The sequence below is a fragment of the Wolffia australiana genome, chromosome 4, assembly GCF_029677425.1.
Source record: "Wolffia australiana isolate 7733 chromosome 4, ASM2967742v1".
In the NCBI taxonomy this organism is placed as follows: Eukaryota; Viridiplantae; Streptophyta; class Magnoliopsida; order Alismatales; family Araceae; genus Wolffia; species Wolffia australiana.
The window spans coordinates 1,383,638-1,410,498 of NC_135838.1; the positions used below are offsets into that span (position 1 = coordinate 1,383,638).

Genomic DNA, 26,861 nt, shown 5'->3' on the forward strand with positions numbered 1-26,861 from the left:
AAGCGACAAATGACTAGTGACTGTAAGGTGACGGACGAATGATGGTAAGCGACGAATGACTAGTGACTGTGAGGTGAGGGATGACGGTAAGCGACAAATGACTAGAGACTGACAAATGACTAGTGACTGTAAGGTGACGGACGAATGATGGTAAGCGACGAATGACTAGTGACTGTGAGGTGAGGGATGACGGTAAGCGACAAATGACTAGAGACTGTAAGGTGACGGATGATGGTAAGCGACGAATGACTAGTGACTGTGAGGTGAGGGATGACGGTAAGCGACAAATGACTAGTGACTGTAAGGTGACGGATGACGGTAAGCGAGGAATGACTAGTGACTGTAAGGTGACGGATGACTGATGACGGTATGAGTATTATCATCAGGCCATGAGTATTATTGGGCCTACTTCAGAGGTCCACAGAATTTAAAAGGGATGGGGCCTGGTGGGGCCCAGCATTCACTGCCACGGAGGACGGGAGCGGCCACGTAGGATTTCCATGCATCCGCTTGGCCCGTAGAAGTTGAGATTTCGGACAGCTTGCGCAGTAGAAGATGGGTGGATAGGTGGCATTCGAGATCGCTGCTCGCCAAGGGAACGGACGAAGATCGATCTCGAGAGCGATCGAGAGAGATCGCGGCAGATTGATCCTGAGAATCGCCATTTTCTGGCCCGCAGATCGGTTGTCTTGCCGCGGCGTGCGGTGTTTCCGATTGAAATCGGTCGGTAAGGTCAGATCGGCGGAGATTTCGTCGTTGCTACTTGTTCCGAGGATCTGGATCGGGGCTGGCCGACGAGGCGGCGGCTCCGTCGGCGGTGCTGAGTCCGGTACGCTGTAGGATCGGCCGCGATCGTCTCGTTTAATGGTTTGTTTGGTGTTTGAATGTGCCTTGTGGATTCTTTCTTGGACGATCGGTTACTTTTTCTCTTTTTTTTGCTGATATCCGACGCAGGAATCGTTCGGGGCTTGATTTCAATTGTGTCTTTCGATCCCGGCGGTTTCGGAATTTCCGAGTTTCATATTTGTGTTGTGTCTATTCTTATCATCGGATTGGTAATCGTTTACAGGTGATTTGCTCTTTGCATTCTGGCCGTTCTGTTGGAGTTCAAAAATTACTTCACAAAAATTCAAAACCCCATGAAAAAATACCTTGAACTATTCAGGGGAATTCTTCTAGTCTTCCTGCGATCATCCCGCAGAGATATGTTTCTTATGATTCCTGAGGATCAATCTTGAGACGGTATCCAACATCGCACCGGAGATTTATCTTAAAGGAATGATGTTCTATTTCTTGTTTGAATGCCTTAATCTCGTTTTATTGAGTGTTATGTTACGCACAGAAGCCGGATTTCTTCTGTCCCGCTTAATCTTGCCCTGCATGTTATCGCCTCCTGTTTAGATATGATGAACTGGTGACTTTAGTTGCAATTACAAAACGAAAAGCGTTCTGTACCTACTCGTTCTTTCTTTAATTTAACAAAATAACTTTTTCTTCAAAAAAAAAATTTTTAACAAAATAACTTAAATCATGGTCTGAGGTGACAAAGAACTTGATGGAATTAGAAACACTTTATCCTTTAAAAAAGGAATTGGCAACACTTTTCCTTTAACAAGATGGAATAGGAGCATGAATTGAAATTTCTGTCATTGGATTCTCTTGATAGAGAGGAGTGACAGAGTCCAACTCTTTAGGGCTCCTCTAACCTGGGTCTTCCAGCCATATGTTCTCCTCCAATTTTTTATGTTTGCTCCATCTTTTTACGCCTTGTTAATGTCACATATTTATATATCATCTGTGTTTCTGCAGGCGTAATATGCATGGGGAGACAATGCCAGAACTACGCAGTGGTACCCGGCAAGGTCGAGGAAAATCCAAGAGATTAGAGAATGTAGCATCTACCCAGAACTTTGCATTACCAATTTCAAACAATAAAACTGGGCGATGGGGTGGTATAGGGAGAGGAAGAGGTAATGGGCTCCCTGCTGCTAAAATAAAGCCTGCTGGTGGTAGAGGGACCGATATTAGGGTGATTGATCTGGACCCTGATCGACCTTGTGAAATGATTCCTGGAGCTCCTAATCAAATTGCTCAAGATCCTGCTGACAAGATCGTTGCAGGGGAGAGAAGCCCAGGAAAGGTGGCTGTAGCCGAGGATGAAGCTTCAACAACACCTATTCCTGATCGGGTACTATGGTCATTCTATTTTCTCTTGTACTAATAGCTGCCTCTAGTCGCAATTTTATTCCATTTATTCACCTTGAATAGTGTTCCTTAATAATTTGCCTTTAAAAAATGTCCTGATGGTTGACACTGCATAGTTTTCTTGGAGTCGACCTGTACTTGGATGTTAATAATGAACTAATATTGTACTTTTATGTTCAACACAAATTTACTTCGAAAGAGGATACCATTTAAGATGCCCACTACTTCCCATTTGTATCTCACCTACTGAGTGGACGGTGAATTGAAATCCGTGTTATGGAAGAGATATTGTTTTTTCATATTTAATCAGGGCTTTCTGGAACCTCCTGTTTGTGGACTAGTTCAAGAAAAACAACCAGAGACGTGAAACTTTAAATGCCAGAACAGGCGGTTGAAGTGATAATTCTTCTTCTGACTTCTGAAAGTACAAAAACGTGAAAATGTGATTGTTTCTAAGTAGACGAACGTTCTACTATAACAGAGTGAGGTGCGACCTAGAACGCCAAATACTTGTTAGGGTTACTTTCCATTTGTTCCATTTCACATAGTGACAGGAACGTGAAATAAAATCCCTCTATTGCTAGAAAAGTAGTTTTTTTAATCGTCGATTTCTAGCCAATGTTTTCCTCTGCGATTTATGAAACCTCCTGTTTGTGAACTAGCTAAAGAATGGCAAGAGACTAGAAACTTTAAATGTCAGAACAAGCTATTGAACAGATAATTCTTTTTTCGGGTGAAATAACATATTTAAACGTGATTATGTGATTGTTGCGAAGTATGTGGACATTTTACTTAGGCTTAAAACTACCCATAGTTGTTACTACATCAGTTTTTTAAATCTCAGGTGCAAGTAGGTAATTCTCCCGTTTACAAAGTCGAGAGGAAGCTGGGAAAAGGTGGTTTTGGCCAGGTTTTCGTTGGTAGAAGGGTTTCAGGAGGATCGGATTGCCCAGGACCAGATGCCGTTGAGGTGGAATTACCCAATTTTTTCATAATATTTTATGCATAAAGTGATCTAAATTTCTGTGATTGCAGGTAGCGCTGAAATTTGAACATCAATCCAGTAAAGGTTGCAACTACGGGGCTCCATACGAGTGGCAAGTCTACAAGTAAGAACTTGACATTATCCGCATAATCTTCTTCCCTTGTCTTACACGTTCATATTTCCTTGATCAGTACTCTCAATGGATGCTACGGGCTGCCTCTGGTCCACTACAAGGGTCGCCAAGGAGATTATTACATCCTGGTTTTTTCTCATTCTCCTTTGGTAAATACAAAGTAAATGCTTGAATGGACAATAAAAAATGACAATTATATTTCTCTAGGCGATGGATATACTTGGACCCAGTCTGTGGGATGTCTGGAATTCTGTTGGTCAAGCGTAAGTAGTGCGCTAATTTCTTGCCTTTTCGCGAGTATGGTTTCTTATATTAGTATTTATTAACTGAATACTGATCCTAAAAAGGCTTGTCATATTGAATCAGTATGTCGCCGGATATGGCTGCTTGTATTGCTGTGGAGGCAATATCAATTCTAGAGAAGCTTCATTTAAAAGGGTATGCATCCATCACTTTATGCTCTTTGTACTCATTGCTTATTCGCTTTGAAGTATGATTCAGAAATAAGATCTTCAGCATGATTCCACATTCCCACTAGATTGACTTTGTAAGTTCACTTTGAATAAGTTTTTCTTCTACTAGACCAACTGTTCAATGTCTTTATGCACCTAATATACTTTGTGGGTTATACACTTTTTAATTCGCCATTTATTCATTAATTATTATTTTCCAGCCATCATGGAATTTATAATCCCAAATTCCTGTATTATTCGCGGGCAAATTTGGCCTTCATATTTTTTTTTTTTGTGGAAGGTGGGAGTCAATGCAATGCATTTCTTTGTAAAATTATAGAATTAACTCTTCTGTCCTATCCCTTGATTGATGCAGGTTCATTCACGGGGATGTTAAACCAGAAAATTTTTTGCTTGGCCAGCCTGGATCGCCTGATGAAAAAAAGCTTTTTCTTATTGATCTCGGTTTGGGTATGTGCGGGTATTCTTATTTGTGTTTGTTTAAACAATTAAATGAATGAATAAAATAAAATTAAATATTTTTAAACTGATTGTAATCAATTTGAAGCTACATTTTTCGCCAACAACTGTATCTCACTTATGGGCTATATTTTCCAGCTTCAAAGTGGAGAGATTCATCATCAGGTCAGCATGTTGAGTATGATCAAAGACCAGATATTTTCAGGTAATTTTTTTTGCTTTTGCTTATGATTCTCTATGTTTTCTGCGCTGAAAATGTGTTTGATGTGGCAGAGGAACAGTAAGATATGCAAGTGTACATGCGCATTTAGGACGCACAGGAAGTAGAAGAGACGATCTGGAATCTTTGGCTTACACTTTAATATTCCTCATCAGGGGAAGGTTACCCTGGCAGGGCTTCCAGGTTCTTTGAACTATGGAAACTTTCCTATCATTTAATTTCTCCCCTTTTTTCCTTTCTTGTTAAAATTGTATCATGATCTCATCGTACTTTTCTTGTGCCATAGGGGGAGAATAAAAGTTATCTCGTATGTAGAAAAAAGATGGCCATAGCTCCAGACACGTTGTGTGGTTATTGCCCCGCCCCTTTCAGAAATTTCCTTGAGATGGTGACAAATATGAAGTTTGATGAGGAGCCGAATTATTTGAAGCTTATTTCCTTGTTTGATTCTCTGATTGAACCATGCACGCCCCAGAGGCCTATCAGGATAGATGGAGCTCTCAAGGTTAATGAAAATGTTTCTCATAATAGTGGTTTTATCAATATCCTTTATGCTTATATGTTGATTTGAGCTTCTTTTGGTTTCAGATAGGGCAGAAACGAGGGAGATTATTGGCCAACGTTGAACAAGATGAACAACCCCGTAAGAAAGTACGGCTAGGAAGCCTAGCAACGCAGTGGATATCAGTATACAATGCACGACGTCCCATGAAACAGAGGTGAATACAACATAATCCCAGAACGCCACATATTTTTTCCTTTTGAAAACAAAGTATGCCACATATAAAGTACCTAATAATAACGATACTCTTGTTCAAAAAAAAATATATAGATGCCTCTTTAAGACTTAATTCCTTCGGATGACCTAGTACAACCAGACAGTATTCTTCGTGCCCCGCTCCTCTCCTCTCCTTATCTCTTTTGATGGTGATCTTGTTAGAGTTAAATTTTTTATGTGTCTGCTAGTAATGATATCTCTTGTAGACTCGTGATCTCATTTGATGGCTATCTTGTGAGACTGTTTGATGCCAAATTCATTGGGCATTTTTTCTGCATGTTTTTTCATGATTCTTTTTTGTGAAATAATTTTTGTTCTTGATTTGATGTCTTTTTAAGGTTTAATACTTAAAATGAAAATTGGCAGTGGCTGCTGCTAGGTAGAATGAATTTTCCCAACTCTGTTATGGACTGTTTGAGAATTTTCCGGCCCTAGAGCCAGTGGTTAAAATATGTACAAAATATGTTGGTTTGTAGTCTGAAGACCTCGGAAAGTCTTAGCTCAATTTCCAAATAGAAAATTAACTTTTTATTTTGTCCCAACAAAAAAAAAGTGAAGAACAAAAATCTTCTGTTGTGAGACCTAAGAATTTTGTACCTGCCATTTTTCATTCGACTTAATTTCTGTTTACCTGGCCAGATCCCACTTAATTTTTTTCGTAATGTCTTTCCTAGCTTCATTTGTGGTTCATTATGATATTAGGTATCATTATAATGTGGCAGACATTAAACTTCATCAGCATATCGAGAAGGGTAATGCAGATGGCCTGTATATTAGTTGTGTGGCCTCTTCTGCAAACCTCTGGGCACTTATTATGGACGCTGGAACAGGTTTCTCTTCTCAGGAATTTGAGTTATCCTCAGTATTTTTGCACAAGGTATGTTTTATATCAAAATATTACCTTTTTCAAAAAAAAAATCAAAATATTGGACATAAGAAAACAGCCCAAGAATTTCTACATAAACCGATATAACTTTACACCTTCGTTTGGTGCATTTGTTAATTTAATTGCTTGTTAAAGTTATTTTTTTTTGATACCGAATTATAAAAAACCCCTCATTAAACTTTATATTTATAAATAAAATATCTAATAAGGATTATAAATAAAATACTAATGATGCCCAGAAAATCATTCTTTCTGATTAAGCATAATGATGATTTGGTAATTTTTTAAGGAGTGGATTATGGGGCAATGGGAAAAGAACTACTATATCACCTCTATAGCTGGCGCAAATAATGGCAACTCTTTGGTTGTCATGTCCAAAGGTGAGCTTCCGCTAGATTTAGAGTTTTGAAAGCTGCACTATTTTTCCTTTTATTTTTTTATCCTGTCTGTGAACTCATATGTTGGAACCATTTTATTATCCAGTTTACTGAAAAAACTTCTTAATGTGCAAAATATTAATGTTTACCTTGAAAATTTTGTTCTTAATGGCCTTTGCATTGCCTTTGGGCTCGTGTATCCTTGCAGCAGTCAACCATTTATCTGAGCGCCATAAGCTGATGGATCTCTTGGCTCTTCTATCAGATGAAAAAAATCAACTTACTCTAAAATCTCACGCCAAAATTATGTAAAGTACGAATTGAGCTGATACTGTAGAAGACTGAAATCACTCTCCCAAAACCAGAGTCAGAGATACACAAAATCAGGGGTAACTGAGAGAAAGCGAGAGGAAGAGAGGGAGATACAGTAATGGAATGCAATGAATACATTGATTCTCAAAATGATCAAAGGTCCCTCTTTCTTTCGTGGGAAACATAAACGTACTCAGAGTAATTGGGCCCGGTGGACCCCATTTATCAGGGCTACTAACACAATACACCTATTTCCATCCAATCACTTTTGAACTGCACCCTAAGTCCTCATCTTCACGTGCTTGTTTTCATATTTTTGATGGTATCTTAGCTTATAGTCAGAATTTTGTTGAACACAATGCTCATCTTTTACATGTATTTCACATTTTGGCTATCAAATTATCTGTGCCTATCAACACAAGTGTTACTCTGCCTGAACATAAATGGAAATACCTGTGCCATTTGATTCTAAGGGGTTGTTCAACAGTTGAGCACAAGACTGAAGTTATTGAACCTTGATCAATTTCTAGAAGTCACTGGCAACTGACGAAGAAGTATAAGTTATTGGTTGATGAATGCAAATCTTTTTACAACGCAGCAGTGGTAACCTTCGAGCCACTTCTAGAATTTGCTCTCTTTACAAGGTCTAACTCCTGAGATTCTCATAGGTTGATGACCCACAAAAAATCCATACGTGTGCATCCTCAAAGTACATATCCTCTCTTTGAAGCAAGGATTCTTTGAAGGACAGTAATGATCCCTCTCCCATCATACTGCTTGCAAGCCAAGAGTATACTCCGTTACTGACCTGTTCTTTTGTAAAAACTACTCCACTCTGACTGCAAGCCCATATGCTAGCCAAACATTATATTTTGGCCACAATTGGATTGTATCTGATCTCATACATATTTGGTATCATTGTATTGGGAAGCCACGAGCAGTTCAATGCCTCCTCTGCCTCCCTCTTCTTATACCTGGTGTGAGATTCATTAGCGAACTACTTGTTCAAATGGTCATCCAGAAATGCTGGGTATGGTGATAGTGATGAAGAGATATTTTTTCCCCCTGATATATATATTGGGATATGACATTAGAAGATCATGTCTCTTGAGAGGAGTCCACCCTTCCCATAAAATACCGTTGACTGGCAGTTCCTCTGGCCAAACTAGCTGATGCGGTTGGTGTTAGAGTCCTGATGAGATAACCAATTCTTGAAATTGTAGGGTTATAAGTACCCCCTTGTAAAGTCATTAGAGGGACTTTTGGATGAAAGATCAACTTGTGGTTTCTTGGCACGAGTAGCTGTATCCGGCTTTCGTGAGGGCAAGAACTCCCGATTTGGAGGTTCTTGAGAGTTTGTTCACCTATCGTTCTCTCTTCTTCTCTCTTACCTCTTCCATCTCCACTATTCTCCTCTCTACCCCTCGTCCCATTTCTTGATTTTGTTAGATCTCCATGGGGATCGTAACTGTTGGTGAACAGGCAAAACAAGAACAAGGAGGTGATTTCAAATAGCAGTGAATATCCTTCCTCATTCCATGTCGACAGACAAAGAGTTGTCAAGTTTCTAGGCAGAAATCCTGGCTCTGATACAATAACAGGATTTGCCAGCCCCAGACCCTCACGTGCCCATATTTTGGTTTGGGTTTCTCAGAAGGGGACTGAAACAATCCTCTACCCCCGAGGGTATCTTAAGCATTGTAGCCCATTAGGGGCACATTAATCATCTGATATTTAGGGTAGACTGCTTCCTTTTCTTATTAATATGTGCAGTCCTCGCTTGAGGAAAGCAGTCAAGACTTAAGCTAAGATCGGCGTCTTGGCTCACTATCTCGATCCTCCCTGTCTCGGTCCCGTCCCCTTGACCGTCCAGCGACCCCTATCCCCGTGATCGTCTCACCGGATCTTCAGCTGTCTCCCCTCTATCAGTATCAAATGAAATGAGGTGAAAAAGGTGGTGTTTGTCTCAATATCACGTTAGGCGTTTTTTTTTTTTTTGAACAATAAAGAAGATCACCCAGCTTGGTGAACCTCCGTACACGTGGACAGGAGGGATCTAGGCCAAAAACACATCTCCGTACACGTTATGCGTTTATGAGATAAGACATCCACATCTTTGTTGCTTTTTACCTCCTTGTATTTGATACTGAAGTAATTTTCCAGGAGTTTAATTGGGTTCTGGTGATATTCTGATTGGGCCCCTCTTTTTTGGATGAAAAGTCAAGTTAAATTGTTTAATACAAATATTTTTACCATTGGAAATATAACGCAGTACATTTCTGTACCACTATCATGCTGGCCCAGAGATCTCTCTCATAAACAGAGTTTAGTCTTGCTTGAGCAGAGTATGTGAATGCTGTAGGCTACCCCTGGTGTAATAATCTAATGCCCGTATTGTAGGCATCTGTCTCAATAATGATCAATTATGAGATGATATGACTCGTTTGAGAAACAGAAAAGTGATTTGAGCGGAAGAAGCCCAGAGAAATGAATCCTTCTGTAAGAGTTGTGTGAGAGACCCGCAAATAAAATATTTCTGCACCATCATCACAATGGACATGAGATCTTTCCCATAAGAATATTTTGATCTCGCTCAATCAGGAAGTATCTGACTGAAAATTGCTGTAGGCTGCGCTTTCTGTATCAACTCAGCCTACTAACCATAGTAGAGGCATATGTATCAATGGTAAATAGTTGTTATCTATTATAGCTTGCTTGACGAACATAAAAGTTATTTGGGCGAAATCCTTTCTGTGGAGTTGTATGAAAGGCCTGAAAATCTGATCACATCCGCATATCTCAATTGATCTTGTCTAATATATTTTTTCAGTCTGGCAGAGGATTTAGCCAGATTTAAAGCTTGGCACGTCTAGAACGTAGAAGATGGCAGGGCGTGGTAGCAGAGGAAGACAAGAAATTGGAGATGCAATGGAGACAGCGGTCAAGACAGTTATGGCTACACGCAGGGGATGCAAACACGAGATTTTTCCATCTGGTGGCGAATGGCAGGAGACGTACAAACCAAATATTGAAAATTAAGGTGGGACAGAGGGAACACATTGGTACACAGGCTGTGGGGCAAGCCATTGCAGACCACTTCAGATCCTTCTACAGAAAGGGAAAACAGAGTAAATGGAGGTGGTGCGGCACGGGGGCAAAGAGGGTGAGCCCGGAACATCAAAAGGAACTGATCCAACCTTTTTCAGAAGACGAGGTCATGGCAGCGATTAAAGGGTTAAATGGGGAGGGAGCTCCGGGTCCAGATGGCATCCTAGTCTTCTTTTACAGCCAATGTTGGAATCTGGTTGGTCCAGATGTGATGGCCACATTTAATGAATTTAGAGAGGGAAGAGGAAACATGGAGAAGATCAATAGATCGCATATATTCCTATTGCCAAAAGGCCAAGGGGCAGAAAAAATTGAAGATTTCAGACCCATCTCACTGTCAAATTCAATCTATTTGATTATTGCCAAGGTGTTAGCAAACAGGCTGAGAACCATGATTGGTGAACTGGTTGGACCTGCTCAGTCAGCCTTTATCCCTGGCAGGCTACTGGTGGATAGTGCAGTAACAGCCGGAGAAATAATAGCTGCATGGAAGAGGAGGGGAACGCGAGGGTTCATGTGGAAGGTTGACTTTGCCAAGGCGTATGACTCTTTAGACTGGGATTTTCTATGGGCATCCATGAAGAGGAGGGGTTTCCCCAAGGAGTGGATAATCTGGGTGAAGAGATGCATCACTACGCACTCCTGTACGGTGCTAGTGAATGGACGCCCAGAAGGTGGACGAATACAACCTCAAGAGGAGTGAGACAAGGCTCCCACTGGCACCGTTACTGTTTGTCTTGGCAGTGGACGCACTCGCAGTGTGTACTGAGCAAGCATGCACAAAGGGCCTACTGCAAGGCTACCAACTATCGGAGCAATCAAATGGAATTCCACTGCTTCAATACGCTGATGACACCATTTTCTTCATCGAAGGATCGATGAGGGAAGCGAGGAACTTATCCATCATAATTGATCTGTTTGCAGATTTCTCGGGACTCCAAATAAACAGGACCAAGTCAGCTTTTATGAGTAGCGGGCTCCCGCAAGAAGAAGAAGCACAGCGTGCGGAGATTCTGAGAACACCAATCGGGAGGCTTCCGATGAGATATCTGGGTCTACCACTAACAAAGGGGAGGATGAGGATGACGAAAACTGACTGGCAACCGGTCATCGAGAAGGTGGAATGATAACTGGAGGGATGGCAAGCAAAGGTATTATCTAGAGGGGGACGATTGGTGCTATTGAGGTCAGTTTTATCAACCATTCCAATTTTCTATCTCTCTGTATTCAAGATGCCCATTGGAGTCGAGAAGAGAATAGAAGAAATGATGAGGCGTTTTCTATGGAGAGGATCTGGACCAGAACAAAGAAGGGGCTTGGCGATGGTGGCATGGGATCAAGTTTGTCGCCCAATTAAGGTGGGAGGTCTGGGGGTCCTACACATGCAAAGCATGAACACGGCGCTACTAACCAAATGGGTGGAGAGAATTATGAATCCACGGGAGGATCTGGTCGTCAAGCTATTGCGTGACATCTATGGTAATGGTCTGAATTGGGACAGAAAAGCAGAGATGTATCACGGAGCATCGTCATTCTGGCAAGGGCTGAGACAGGTCTTTCCTAGAGTGCAAGGTTTTTTCTCGGCCAAGTTAGGCGACGGGAAGACATTCAAATTTTGGAGAGATCCATGGTCGCCACGGGGCATCCTTGGTGAGGTATTCCCCCGACTGTATGCATTGGTCCAGGATCAGAATGCCCACGTGCGCGACTGCTGGGAGGGCGTGTGGAACCCGATCATACAAGGAGCCCTATCTGACCAGCGCGTGACGGATTACATGGACCTGCAACAATCGCTATTTCAGCTACGGCCCAGAGATGGAGAATGAGATAGTTGGACATGGACAAATGGCCCCTTCTCGGTTCATCAGGCTTATACGATGATTAGAGAAGGACAAGAGGAAGACACGGCACTGGTCAGTGCATGCAGGTTCATATGGAGTCAAAAAGCCCGATTGAAGGTGCGCTTTTTGGGTGGCTGCCGGCAAGGAAAAGATTAATGACAAAAGTCCTCCGCAAAAAGCTCTACCCTGATACTTCGTCGCAATGCGCGTTGTGTCTGAATGGAGAAGAAGATTGCAACCATCTTTTCTTTGAATGCTCCTTTGCTCGCACAGTTTGGGCCAGCCAGCAACTCTCAACGTTGACGGTGACATCTGAACAGGCTTTTTGGGACTCGACACGGCATTTTGTGGGAAGAAGAAACAGGGAAGGGGGTCGAGCACTTGCCGTGTTGTGGGCCATCTGGCTACATAGAAACGAGGTGGTGTTCAGAGGAAGAAGGGCTTCTACCGATGGAGCTATACATGAAGCAGAAGGACTTAAGGCAGCATGGTCCTTGCAAGCGACGGGAAGCGAAGGGAGGTTTTTGATTATGATTATCTAGCATGTAATGGGCCTGTGAGGTCCTGACGGGAGGTTCACCGATTTGTCGGGTGTTCATCCCTTGTTATAGTTCAAAAAAAAAAAAAAAGCTTGGCACGTCTGATCAATCCATCAGGTTTCGTATCTCTAAAATTTGGTAGCCATTCGCACTGGCCCAAAAGGGTGAAACAGTGATAAGCACCTTTTGAGGACTTACCAAAAGAAGAAAAGAAGAACTGCGAATGAGTCACGTGTGAGCTGATCCACACGTGCGGGGAGGTTTGAAATAAGGTGGGAAACAAGCAATTCAAATAAGGGGGCGCAAGACTATAAATATGGTGGAACTCCGGCGGAAGGAGTTAGCGAAGAAGTAACCGAGATCCAAGTCGACGGAGATCCTCCCTCGAGCGACTGCCTTCGACCGATCCGGCGGGCAGAAACTCTTCAGATTAAGGAGAGTACTCTTTACTCTTTTTTCATTTTTCCGTATCTACATCTCTCTCGTTGTCTCCAAGACATTCGAAGTACGAACATTGGTCTTCTATTCTTCTCTCTGTACTATGGGGAATGGTTAACGAGAATTTGGAATAAATCAATTGTTAGTTACTACGGAGTCCTGACAAACAGATCCCCTGAATTCTAGTTCATTGCTGCCTCATGAAAATGTTGCTTAGTTTCTGTCATGACATATCACATATCAGTCAAGTGATACTCTTAATAAGCTAAAACAAGCCATTATAATCCTGTATCTGTATATATACATCACTCAAATGGATTAGAAATAGACTTCTCCCTTTATGCTTGTTGGTGCCCTAAGAAGACACTTCTTCCTCACAACGCCATTTCTGATATGATTTATCAGAATCTGAGGGTGGAAGATCTGTAAGATGATTGAGTTTCCCACGAGGTCTGAAGATAATTTGCACGTATTTAGTCCATTGTTATAAATTATGTCCTGTAAATATGTTAGGGGATGCAGTGATGGGAGAGGGGTGTACTGTCTCTTCCCAAGATGAAGCTGTCCACCACCAGGACCAGCATTCATCTGAACAGTTTCCTCTTCTTTTGCCATATAGGCCAAGGTAAAGAGTAACTTGAGACGAAAAGATAATTCTGGATGCTGGCGACGAGAAATATGGAACCGCAAACCTGAGAAGACTAAGACGTGGAGTAAACTGGAACTTCACACCTGAGAATCAATCGACGACCATCATCATACGGACAACCGTTGATTGATGAAAAAGATGCTGTTGTTGTATAGCTGACTGTCATCATCCATATGTTGTTAAACCATGAAAAAATGTGGTACGTTTTCTTCTCTGATAGGAATCATACGATTCTTCTATCCTTGGTGTCAAGGTTTGGGATTGAGATCAATCTAGAGCAGAAGAAACTTGGTATGAAGCTTTTAGGGCACAAATGGAGCGCAGAGACAAATAGGCAGAAAATGGAAAAAAGAAGACTTAATGTTTGACTTGTGGGACAAAACATATATATATACACATCAAGGTAATGGCCAGTTAACGGCTAGTTTTCTATGTAATGATGTAGCACGTGAGGTATACATGCTACTTCAGAACCTCTCCGCAAGTTGGAGGTTTGATATTATCCATGCCCAGCATGAAACAAGATAATCATTCTGAACATTGGTCAACCCCTTGGTCAGAAGACCAGCCAGTTGGTGCTTGGTAGGCACATAGGTAATTTGGAAAATTTGTAGCTTGATAAAGTGGTGATGAAGGCCCATGTGTTTAGTCCGCTTATGTTGAACTGGATTGTGTGCTATGCTGATGGTGGATTTATTGTCACAATGTAGAGTGACAGGTTGGTCGAGGGGCAGTGCCAATTCTTGAAGATGATTCCGTATCCAAAGGGTTTCATTTATGCCTTTGTCTAAGGCACAAAATTCTGCTTCAGTGCTTGAGAGGGACACCTCTTTCTGCTTATTGCTGCACCATGTGACTAAATTGCCACACAAAATAGAACAGTATGCAGATGTAGGGTTCTGATCAACCTGCCAACCAACAAAGTCAGCATCAGTATAAACATCCAGAAGGAAGAGCTTACCTCTTCCTGAAAGTTAGGCCAAGTCCAATGCTGCCTTTCGTGTAGCGAAGCACCCGATGAGTGGCCTGCTAATGAGAAAATTTAGGGCGCACCATAAATTGACCAATAACAATAACAGCATAATAAATAGTGGGCTGTGTGGAGCCACATAGACGAGCTTGCCCACAAGCGACTGAAACGCAATGATGTTAGTGTTAGATTCTGCTGTATCATTGGTGAGCTTATGATTTACTTCCATAGGAGTCAACAAGAGTGGACATTGCAGATGTTCGGTCTCATTTAGCAGATCATAAGTATATTTTTGTTGGGATAAGGTAATTCTGCTGGGGGAATGGACCATTTTAATGCCTACAAAATAAGGATGCCTAAGCTCTTAATATAAAAGTTGACCTTAAGATTTTGGCTCAAATAACAATACCATGGTTATCATTCCTGGTTATAATGATATCATCAACATAGACGATGACAAGAGCAACCTTCCCAAAGTGGTTATGGTGATAGAACAAGGTATGGTCATCATAACGTTGACCATAGTTAGGTGCGGTCATTGTCTGTGTAAATTTGGTAAACCATGCCCAAGGAGATTGTTGGTTGGCAACTTCATTTATATTTCTTCCTTCAAATTACCTGCAGAAATACTTATTCAACATCATATTGGGTCAGCTCCCAGTCGTTACGAGTAGCCAGGGAAATAAGGATTTGAATAGAATTCATTTTTGTTACTGGAGCAAACGTTTCTGTGTAGTAGTCAATACCCTAAAAATGATACAACCCTGGGCAACCACTGTTGCCTTATAGCGTTCAATTTGAGCATCAGCTATGTATTTTAAGGTGTAGACCCACCTGCAGCCAATACACATTTGTCAGGTGGTAAATAGCTAAGTTCCCAAGTCTGATTCAGATGAATAGCTTCTACTCAGCATCAATAGCCATTATCCAGAGAGGATGCGCTATGATTTCATGGACAGACTTAGGAATTATAATCTGTTGGATATCCATTAGAAATGCTCTATAAGCTGGCATTTCATTCTGATAAGTCAGAATATCACCCAAGGGAAACATAGTATGCTAAAGCTGATTACTATTCTTATTAGGCACATTCGCATCGGGGACAATTACTGGACCATCTGATGTAGACGCAGAGATTTGAAGTCTTAGCGGTATCATTATGCACCTAAACTTTTGGATGGATTTGCTTAGCTACGGGTTGCCAAATCTGTTTAACAGTGTTGGGTTCATCAATGACGGAGTCACTATCCGTGTGTGATGGTGGTTCATGAGTAGTCAAGGGATTAAGGTGCGGCTTTTCCTCATGAGGTTGTTTTGAAGTAGGTTAAAGAGTAGGCAAGAGGGAAGAGGATCTTGGGGGAAAGGTGTTATCTTCCTCCAAGGTTGTCCGAAGCAATTGAAAATTCTGTTTCCTAAATGTGACATCCTTGGAGATAAGGATATGCCGAGTTGGAGGATGGTAACACTTATATCCCGTCTGAGTATTCAAATACCCAACAAGCACACACACAATAGCCCTGGGTGCCTACTTGTTGGTTTGATGCGAATGTAGATGGACATAGCATTCAAAACCAAGGAGTCTAAGTTTCGGGGTAGATGGAACCCACACGGTCGGGTATGAATCTCTTAAGGTGTCCTATCTTGGAGTAGGAGTAGGCAAAACTCTTCGGAACAGAGCTCCAAAATAGTAAGGGCCCTTGTTTTCTCCCGAATTTGCCCCAAGTTTCGCTCAACTACTCCGGTCTGCTTAGGAGTATAGGGGCAGGAATTTTCATGTATGATACCTTGGTTTCCAAAGAGAGTCCATTTCAGAGTTAATAAATTTGCCACTGTTATTGACACAAAATATCTTAACTTCCACCTGGAATTGTCAGGAAATCATATTTGAGAAACCACTGATGATAGTAGTAACTTCATATTTATGTTTCATATGATGGATTTGACGCAAATGACTCATGTCATCTATAAGTACTATGAACCATCGAAATCCATGTTGATCAGAATACGGGCCTGGTCCCCAGATGACGCTATGTATTAGATCAAATACATGCATTTCTTTTTTTAAGTAGAGTGGATAAGTAGTGCGCTTATAACATCTGTCACACATAAAGGCATCCATATTTTAGTGGGAACATAAATTTTGAAACTTGCTTTTCATAACTGACAAAGATGGATTCCCCAATTGTCGATGAAGTAGCCAATAGTTCACTTTCAGTGGTCACTGCAGAGGAAGCTTGAAGAGACTCCATCTTCCCTTAGGGTTGAGGCAGGTTGTAGAGTCCTACTGAGATCCTAGTTAGTCCATGCTTCTGGCCAGTGAACTTGTCACAAAAGGAAGGCACCAACTCCATTGAAAATCAACTTATACAAGGATATAGTTGAGCAAGACATTGAACAGATAACAAACTGATGCATCGAGAATAGGAGTAATTATGCCCATAAGTGGTATCTCTGGGTACCATAAGCAATCTGAACTTTACAATTACGAATACAGGATTCATAGGTTTTAAAATGGTCCCTACATGGAGTGCATGGTCTGTGGGGCCAGAGTCGAGGATCCTTAAAGTGGACCTATGAGACAGTGCTTTAGTAATATAGAGACAGTGGTGATTACCTGATTGGGAAAGAATTCCGATTGATGAGTTCAGAAGAGTTGTTTGTAGACGACTGAAGCTGAAAGAGTTCTTCTCGGCTGATGCTTTAGTTCTGCCATTAGAGATCCATTTTCGCTTAGCTCAAGACCTTGAGATCCATCTGTGCTCATACAAAATTGTGCTTTTTGCTTACTTGATTTGTGGTCCATGCAGGCTGACCATGTATCTTCCAATATGTTTTCTTTGTGTGGTGTGAACGAACACAGTGGTTACATCAGTGGTTATCCTTGTCATCCGCACAAGTGGATTTGGGTTGTGTTCCAATTTGAGTGCTATCACCAGGCTGAAGTGGTTTGTGCAGGTACTTCCCTGTTGGCTTAGGTCTATAATTGAAGTTTTGACTGCATATGCTGTGCTCTCATGAATCTACTCTGTTCTTTACACTTGGACCACTGTGTCTTCGAAATTCAGTTTATTTTCCCGGTTGAAGAGTTGATCTCTAGTGGCTTTAAATTCTGGTTGAAGTCCTTACAGATAATGATAAACCATGCTGCGAAGGACATATCCACGATCAACAGAGCTGTTCGTAGGTGGAAGGTCAAAGTCAATTTCTTTCCGGAGTGTCTAAAATTCATCGGTGTATGCTAGTGTGAGCCGATGTTCCTCCATAAGTTGGATATATCCTTCAACTAAAACAACAATCTGTGATTCACGCGTTGAGTTATACTTCTGTCTGACATCCCATACATCTTCGACTGTGTCAAAGTTCATATAATGTCTGACATCCCATACACTTTTTTTTTTATTAAAAAAAATGTTGGCTCAGATATGAAATCATAAAGTTCAATAACTTTAGGACGTCTTCGTCACAACGCCATTTGTGATATGACTTATCAGATTCCGAAGGTGGAGGATCAGTCATGCGATATAGTTGCCCTTGTGACCTAAATATTACGTACATATACTTCTTCCATTGATGTTAGTTGTGCCTGGTAAATAGGTTATGATGGCTAGTGACAGGAAGGTGCGTATACCACTTTTCCCTTATATGAAGTTGCCCAGCTCTATAACCGAAGTTCATCTATGTTGTTTCTTCTTATATGAGCTACAGAAACAATCTTTTAGAGTAAAAATAGAAGTAATGAGGTAGATTAACCACACCTGCATTGATAGTCAGCAGCTGCAGGCTGAAGATAAAGAAGGAAATAAATAAGTTTTCAGTCAGAGTCTTCTGTTGGAGAGCGTTGTCCCAGTCAGTCAGTATTCAATACACGGTTTCTGCTGCTAGGTTATAAACACATTCTCACTCAGTTGGAAGGATGCGGTTGGATGGCTATCTCAGGCTGGTGAGTCTTCACTGTCTCAATACTGGCAAGGCAAACGATAGCCACTAGGTTACAGACACAACCTCACTCAGTTGGGAGAGTGCTGTCTATCTTTCCGTCGCTGGCAATTCAAAGGATAACAATACTTGGAGGCTGAAGATACTGTAAAGAGAGAACATTTGAGGCTTGCTGGTAGCTCCAGGATCAGCCTTCATTTTGCTCCTCGATCGCAAGAAAAAAATGAAGCTGTTAGGGAACAGATGGAGGGCAGAGACAGATGAGGCATGAAAATAACTAAAAGAAGACTTCAGATTTCACGTGTGCAGCAATACATATATACACATCAAGTAAACGGCCACTTAATGGCTAGTTTTCTTGGTAATCACTTAGCACATGAGATACACGTGCTACTTCATAATACTTGGTATGAAATCATGATATCCCAATTTGGAACAGCCGTAGAAATAACCTTCCAGATTTGGTGGACCAGGGAAATATTAAGGAATAGGAAGGAGAGAGTAGGGAAGTGGGAGTGAGATCTTACGGGGTAGCAAAACCTGTAGCCTGTCTGAAAAATGACTCAACTGTAAAATCCCATCAAATGCAATATCAGCCCCCAGGCTTTATTTATACCTTATCACCTTCCTTCTATCTTGACTTTCTTGCTCGATCTTTGATATGCCAAAGTAGGATGATCCATGCCCAGACCAACTATTAAATATAATATATATTTATGGATTCTGTTGTTGTTCTTCCCAGAGGAAGTTCTTTAAATCCTTACAACGAGAACTACGTATGATGTGGAAGAGAGTTCTGATGAAGCAGAGAAATTAGAATGATTGTACGTCGCCATTTCTGGTACACTTGATCAAAGCCAACTCATGCTTTTTTCCATCATCAGACGGAAAATCAACCTGCTCCGAGTATCTGCCGCAGTTGAATATAATCAATTGTGTATTCAGCTGTTGTAACAATTGTCCATTTCATTCAGCTGGATGTGTTCTTAATAAACCATTTTTATGTCTTGATCACTTTTTTCGTAAGGTCTAAAGAATAACCTGCTTCTTCTATTGAATTTGATATTGAATTTGATATTAAATCAGGAACACCATATACACAGCAGTCGTACAAAGTGAGCGAGTCCTTTCCTTTCAAATGGATCAACAAGAAATGGAAAGAAGGGTTTCACGTCACTTCTATGACAACAGCTGGCAGCCGCTGGGGTGTTGTCATGTCGAGAAATTCGGGTTTTTCTGATCAGGTAAGAAGCCTTTTGTTAATAAAATAATTAACAAAAGTACCCTAATTTCCTGGAAATGTAATGTCTCAAAAGCGTCCCCCAGAAATGTCAGTTTATATTTTCTCTTTCTCCTACTGATGACTTGTTCAATGATTTTAATTTATAACATTTATAATTTGGAAAAAAATGAAGTTTGGCGATAAAACCAAAATAAAACACATGAATAAGCTAAGGTTTACCTTTATACGTCTGACACTCATACTTAAATCACATTATCATTTGACTTGATATGAATTGGCTGCAAAGTGAGGATAATAAAAATATAAAACACAGCTAATTTATCAAGGTTTAAAAGACATGTATGAAGCGTGAGATTTCTATATGCTCTCACAAATCTAGCACTTTTAGGAGGATTTTCCTGTTAATGATATTCCTTTTTCTTAACTTTTTCCAATTTACCTTGTGTTTTTTTCTAGGTTGTGGAGTTGGACTTTTTGTACCCAAGTGAAGGAATCCACAGGCGCTGGGAGAATGGATACAGGATTACTTCCGCTGCTGCAACTGCAGAGCAGGCTGCCTTCATTTTGAGTGTTCCCAGAAGAAAATTAGTGGATGAGACACAGGAAACCCTTAGAACCTCTGCCTTCCCCAGTAACCACGTCAAGGTATGCCTTAGTACACCTTGTGGAAAATATATCTTAATCTGTTTATTCTTTATCCTTTTGAATATTATGAAGGTGCGGTGACATGGAATTTTTATACATCCCAATGATCCAACTGAAGAACTAACATGGAATAATGTCTGTTCCTGTGAGGTGAGGGTTTCCCTAACGAAAAAAAAAATGTCGACTTGTGATAGCTGGTTTAAATACCAGCGAATACAAATAAGTGGACTGGGGCCACTTGTCTTAAGTCACTTATTCTTACATGGGATAATAAATGACTTAACCAGTTAGTTCGAGCATTGACGTGGCCCACTAATCCACATAAAATACTGACAATGTGTCGATCCACTTATAACATGTGGTCCACATACATTGAGAAAAAAACAAAAACAAAGGAAATGGAGCTGTCTAACACTTGTAATCCAATGTATTGACTGTAACAGCTTGCTGTATCTACATATATTTGTATTCTAATTCTGCCTCTATACTGAAATTACGCTGTTCAGAAGTGCTTGTGCAGTTGCGATACACCATAGGGAACTTATGAATCCTAACTCTCAGCAGCAGTCAATTTGAAGAGGAGAGAACAGAAAGACCAACCGCATACTCCATGCAATGAGGTATGAGTAGTAGGCTGGTAATGGCTAAATCCAACAATGGGATTACTAGTAACACTAAGAAAATGACACATAGGAATAAGACAGGAAATAACTGGAATAAGGAGTAAATAGATCGACTCCCCTTCCAGATGATGAATATATATCACCCATTCCTAGCTTGCCAGTCAAATGTGACAAGATTGCCCCTCAAATAGTCCTTTTGTAGGTGATTTGGTCTGGGTAGGTAAATTTCGAAGAGATAGTTTTGGTATCCTGGGAGGCGGCCTGCAGATCTGTGGATAGAGGGGGGGGATGGGTGTGCTATATCTGCCAGTCATGCATTGCTGACAAAGTGGCCAGGAAAGATAATGGGAACCGAGGACATGGCTACGACGGTCTTGAAAGGCAGTTATGGTTCAGAGCTAAACTAGGAGTGTTGTGCAGTTCCAGTCGGATCTGAGATCTGGCAAGGTGTGAGGCAGGTTTCTCCTCAAATACGGGAGTTTGTTGAAGCCAGACTAGGAGACTACTAGTTATTACAATATTCATTGGATGACTGGTCAACTCTAGGTATATTACTGTAGGAGTTTCTATGCCTCTTTGCTCTTTCACAGAATCCTCAGGCGATGGTTGGGGGCCGCTGGAATGACACACAATACGATTTTGGAGGGTGTAATGTCAGATCAAAGGGTGAGAGATTTGTTGATCATGCAGTAGTCTTTATAACATTTGCAACTTTAGAGTGGGATGCAAGATGGCTGGGTGTGGAGTGGCCCCTCATTTTCAGTTCGGGATGCTTACAAGAAGATTAGAGAGGGCCCGATGGAGGAATCACCTATCATTCATATCTGAAACTTCTATGGAGACAAAAGGTTCCTTTTAAGGTGTGGATACTTGGAAGGTGGCACATTGTAACCCAAGTCCTCTAGAAGTGAATGTTCCGTAACACCTGGACAGTGCAATATGTGTTCACGGGTTGAGGAAGACTGTTGTCAACTTTTCTTCGAGTGTTCTCACAGAAGCTCACCGTTCTCAAATTGGCTTCTGATGAGGCCTGCTGGGGCTCTATCTAGGGAGGCGCATGTAGGGGGCGTATGGAGTGGGGAAGGCTCTTCGTGGTGCTTTGGGCCATATGGCTGCACCGCGATTAAGTAGTGTTCAAGGGAAGGGCTTTCTCGATGAACAATGTCCTGCATGATGTGGATAATTTTACTTCATACTGGTTAGGAGGGAGTGAAGGGTGAGAAGAGGATCAATCTGGTCTTTCATGTATTTTACATTCATATATATTTTTAGCTTTGGGTTGATCAAAATTCATGTAATCTTTCCTATTTTCCTAATAAATATGGGGCGTATGAGTTGTTTTTTTTGAAAGATGAAAATATGAGTAGTGCTTATGATGCTATTCTCAATCTTCTTCATGATGAAGTGATTCTGTCTTGAAGTGACATTGCACTTCTTCAGGTTTGGTTCTGGCATGTTGCTTAGGATTATGGGTTAAATCAATTGTTGATTTGAGTATGGGATACAGAGATATTGACCCATGCCTTTTTTTTATAAAAAAGTCATAATACTTCCCAGATGGTTTGTCGTGACCTTGGTTCAAACTAGTTACTAGGGTTTGATACACCACATCATTATTCCTATAATCCAACATAATCTGAAAATGTAGATTTCCAATACCACGAGAATCTTCAAGTTACTGGAAAACATGTTGAGAAGCCTGTTCATGTAGCTGCTTGGAAGCTTTCATAAATTTTCTCAGCTTTCATTGCTAGTGTTATATGAGGTCTAGTATGTATCAACTAGTTTAGTATGCCAACCAATATTGATAGCTGTGATGGTCAAAAGTTAAGCTTCAAACTCGGACCAATTATTGTAGAAGGGAATGACAAACCAGCTTCATTGGGTAACCCTGACACATTTTTTTGGCAAAAATCAGAGCCTTGTTGGACCAGTTCCTGGTCGCAGCTAATACATAGAAACATATGACTTACAAGAGTAAAGTAGTGGGGGCCCTCTATGCAATGTGAGAAAGAGAAGGGAAGGAACAAGGGTATAGCCTAAAGATGAAAAGAGACAAACTAGGGCTATGGTTGAACCAATAATTGCCCCAGTTCTAGACATCACTGCCTCATGAACGGTGCTAGGCAGAGCTCTTAACCACTCATGGACTGCCACTATCTAATGACATGGGGCTGAGCGGAACTGGTATAACACCCTAGTTAAGGACAAAACCGGGTTACATTCCGGTTCAGGATGATAGGCGATAGGTGATTTATAACATTCAGTTCTGGACATCACCACCTTATGACCTGGTGCTGGGCAGAAATGTTAAACATTCAAGACCTGCCGAAGACTAACGTCACGGACCTGACTGGAACTGGTAGAACATAGACTGGGGGGATGGCCAGCCACGGTGCTGTTGAGGAAGGGACTCTTGATGTTGTTGCAATTGGTACTTTGGCCATCCCCATCTTTCATCCTTCAGTATTCAAGGTGTCAGGGGGAATGGGGAAAAGACTAGAAGACATGATGAGACACTTCTAATGGAGAGGATCCAGGCTGGAACAAAGCCATGGGCTCGCGATGGTTGCATGGCATATGGTGTGTCAACCTATCTATTTAGAGCAATTGTGTTTCTTGCACATACAAAGTATGAACATGGTGTTGTTAACGAAGTGCGTGGAAAGGATTATGAATCCCCGAGACGACCTCACCATTCTAATACTATGGGCAACTAAGGCAGGGGGTTGAGTTGGGAGAAAAAAAGTTCTGTTCCAAGGGCCATCGCCCTTTTGACGAGGACTTGGACAGATCTTTCCCCAGGTACATGACATCTTCTCTGCCAAGTGAGGCGATGGCTTGGTGTTTTGGTATTGGTTGGATGCGTGGTCACCACAAGGCACGTTGTGTGAAGCATTTCCTTGCTTATATGCACTCACATAAAGCCCCAATGCCAAGGTTTGTGACTGCTGGGATGAAGCGTAGAACCCGATATTAGTTGGTGCCCTGTCAAACTGGAGAGGGTTGCATTATTCCTGGACATGCAGCAGTTCCTAGCACAATTAAGCCTAACGTGCAGGGAACAAGAAGACTGGACATGGGTCAACGACCTATTTAAATCCAAAAGGCTGACACGGGGATCCAAGAGGGGCAGGTAGGTTCATATGTCAGTAAAAAGTTTCACTGAAGTTATGGATTTTTGCTTGGTTTCCATTACAGAGAAGACTAATGACCCCGAGTCTTCCCCTATTAAACATAACACACATATATCGTTGGTATGTATGTTATGTTTAATAGGGGGAAGAAGACTGCCAGCACTTATTTTTTGAGTGCCCTTTTGCTTGCACAATTTGGGCCAGCGAAGCAATATTAATGATGCAATTCTGAAGAGGTTTTCTGGAGCTCAATCCAGATCTGCAAGTGTACAAGGAAGAAAGGGAGGGGGGGGGTACTTGCGGCACTTTGGGCTTTATGGCTTCATAGGAACAAGGTGCTGTTCAGAGGAAGGACCGCATTTATCGATGGGGCTATCCATGAGTTGGAGTGACTTATGGTGGCCTGGTTTCCCAAGGTCGTGGATGGAGAGAGGAGGGTTTGAACATGTTTGGTTAGACCAAGATAGGCCTCTACGGTTCTACTGGAAGAGTCATTGCCTCGTCGGGTGATCAATACCAATAATATTCAAAAACAGAAAAAACCTCAGTTCAGGGCAATGGCGGATAATGTTACAGTTCAGAATGATGGGCGATTGGCAGTTGGAAATGGTATAGCCCATATATTTGCTGAGTTAAGAAAATGACGCTATTGAATATGACGCTTCAATTTCCAGGAAACTCATTATTCTGCTCATCGCTGAAATATCAAAATCAAAGGGCTACCAAGCTTGAAGTAAATCAATACTGACCTGATCGATACCAATAATGATCATTCCATGCTTATAAATACACCAGTGGTGTTCTGATAAAATAAAGTATGTTCACCATTTTTTGGGGGTAATTCGAATGTTCATGGTCTGTGTAAGGCAATGAAACCAAGCATGACATGATTGGTCCAGTCCGTAGAGCTCCTTCAACTTGCGCATGAAACACTTATTTCATGGAGACATATTGATAGATCTTATTGTCAAATTTTCCATGGAGGAATTCATTTCTAACATCTACTTGGCGAACAGTTCATCTTTGGTTGCCCGCCAGTGAGAACCTTTTCGCTGAGGAAAGATACTTCACTTTCCTCGGATCAAATTACTCGTAGGCGAGGGCTCCACACATCGCCGTGAATCCGAGGAAAGATAGTTTGCTTCCAAAAGAAGATCCGTGTTGTCGTGGAGAACAGTTGTGACGATCAATGAGAGACATGGCGAGAAGATAAAATGATGATCAAATGAGGATAAGGAGTCAAAGATATTCTTAGGGGATTCTAACATATTTGCATCTACAATTTCCTATTCTGATTCGTAGAAAAGGAGGAAATTCATATTTCTTTGAAGCGGTTTTTCTCTAAGATCTAAGATCTTATCAATGATCCAACCCAAAATCCACCTGATTCAAAGATGATCTGACCCCGGACTTGACTCGTGGTCCACCCTATCCACAACTTTCCCTCTTACTCGGATCGGCTTAGTTGACCCACGGATGAGTTGGATCTGGTCAGTTGACTCATGGGTTGGTAGGGACGACCCGACTGGACCCCATCCCTGGTCAACCCTGCCCCCAAGCCTAACCCTCTTGGTTGGTTGACCGTAACCGTCAAAACGCTGACATATGAGCCACTTGCTGAACTAATCTTGTCACGCCATGTCTACGAGTTTTGGTTTCCCTTCTCTCCTCGTCAAATATTGCCTCATTCTTTCTTCGTCAAACTGGATCATGGGTTGGTAGGGCTGACCCGAGTGGACCCCATCCCTGGTCAACCCTGCCCCTAAGCCTCACCTGGTTGGTTGACTTATCGGTCTCACCGGTCTATTGGTTTGACTGTAACCGTCAAAACGCTGACATATGAGCCACTTACTGAATCTGGTCAGCTGACTCATGGGTCTATTGGGTTGACCGTAACCGTCAAAAGGGGATCTGGTCAGTTGACTCATGGGTTGGTAGGGACGACCCAACTGGCCCCCATCCCTGGTCAACCCTGCCCTCAAGCCTAACCCTCTTGGTTGGGTTGACTTATCGGTCTATTGGGTTGACCGTAACCGTCAAAACGCTGACATATGAGCCAGTTTTGGTTTCCCTTCTCTCCTCGTCAAATATAGCCTCGTTCTTTCTTCGTCAAACTGGATCGTGCATTTTTTTCTCCTTCCTGCTAAAGTTTTCAGTGAAACTGCTCAGCCACGTCTGATTTTAAATTTTCATGAGGGAGAATATTGCTCTTACTGTGATCTGTTTGTTTTTTTTTGCAGGAAAAATGGGCCAAGAATCTCTACATTGCTTCCATCTGCTTCGGAAGAACCGTGAGCTGATGAAACCAGAGACGATATACCAGCGGGAGCATAAAGTAAATGTTTTGGATTGGGGAAGTAATCATGTGAATTAAAATGACAAATACGATGCCCCAGTTGCCCTCTAGAGAGAGAGATTGAGAGAGGGAGAGACAGAGAGAAATAGAGACAAAGAGATGAGAGAGATTGAGAGAGGGAGAGACAGAGAAACAGAGATGAGAGAGACAAAGAGACAGAGAGAGAAACAGAGACAAAGAGATGAGTGAGATTGAGTGAGGGAGAGAGAGAGAGAGAGAGAGAGAACGAAAGAGAGAGAGAGAGAGAGAGAGAGAGAGAGAGAGAGAGAGAGAGAGAGAGAGAGAGAGAGAGAGAGAGAGAGAGAGAGAGAGAGAGAGAGAGAGAGAGAGAGAGAGAGAGAGAGAGAGAGAGAGAGAGAGAGAGAGAGAGAGAGAGAGAGAGAGAGAGAGAGAGAGAGAGATTGGGGGGGGAGAGAGAGAGATAAATAGAGCCAGGGGACAACGGGAGGTCCGTAACACGAATCGATAGCGAGAGAGAAGGATGAGAGAGATTGTGAGAGAGTCAGAGAGAGATGAGAGAGTGGGAGAGAGAGGGAGAGTGAGAGAGG

The 26,861-nt window shown here is 41.8% G+C and overlaps 1 protein-coding gene across 3 annotated transcripts; it reads left to right on the forward strand.

Annotated features, from left to right (window-relative positions):
• The first annotated feature begins 529 nt into the window (after positions 1-529).
• LOC144702736 (casein kinase 1-like protein HD16) lies at positions 530-26,363 on the forward strand. 3 transcript variants are annotated; one of them, XM_078574755.1, is made up of 17 exons: positions 534-867; positions 1,810-2,188; positions 3,050-3,175; positions 3,241-3,314; positions 3,382-3,451; positions 3,531-3,586; positions 3,690-3,761; positions 4,152-4,246; positions 4,394-4,460; positions 4,529-4,658; positions 4,762-4,980; positions 5,064-5,194; positions 5,956-6,130; positions 6,429-6,519; positions 19,396-19,553; positions 20,009-20,197; positions 26,198-26,363. In XM_078574755.1, the coding sequence occupies exons 2-17, from the start codon at positions 1,817-1,819 to the stop codon at positions 26,255-26,257; spliced, it is 2,085 nt and encodes a 694-aa protein (XP_078430881.1). In that variant the 5' UTR covers positions 534-867; positions 1,810-1,816; the 3' UTR covers positions 26,258-26,363. The 3 variants fall into 3 exon arrangements, with proteins under 3 accessions (XP_078430883.1, XP_078430881.1, XP_078430880.1); XM_078574754.1 differs by having other exon boundaries at positions 534-829; XM_078574757.1 differs by lacking the exons at positions 19,396-19,553; positions 20,009-20,197; positions 26,198-26,363 and adding an exon at positions 17,234-17,406 and having other exon boundaries at positions 530-829.
• Positions 26,364-26,861: the final 498 nt, after the last annotated feature.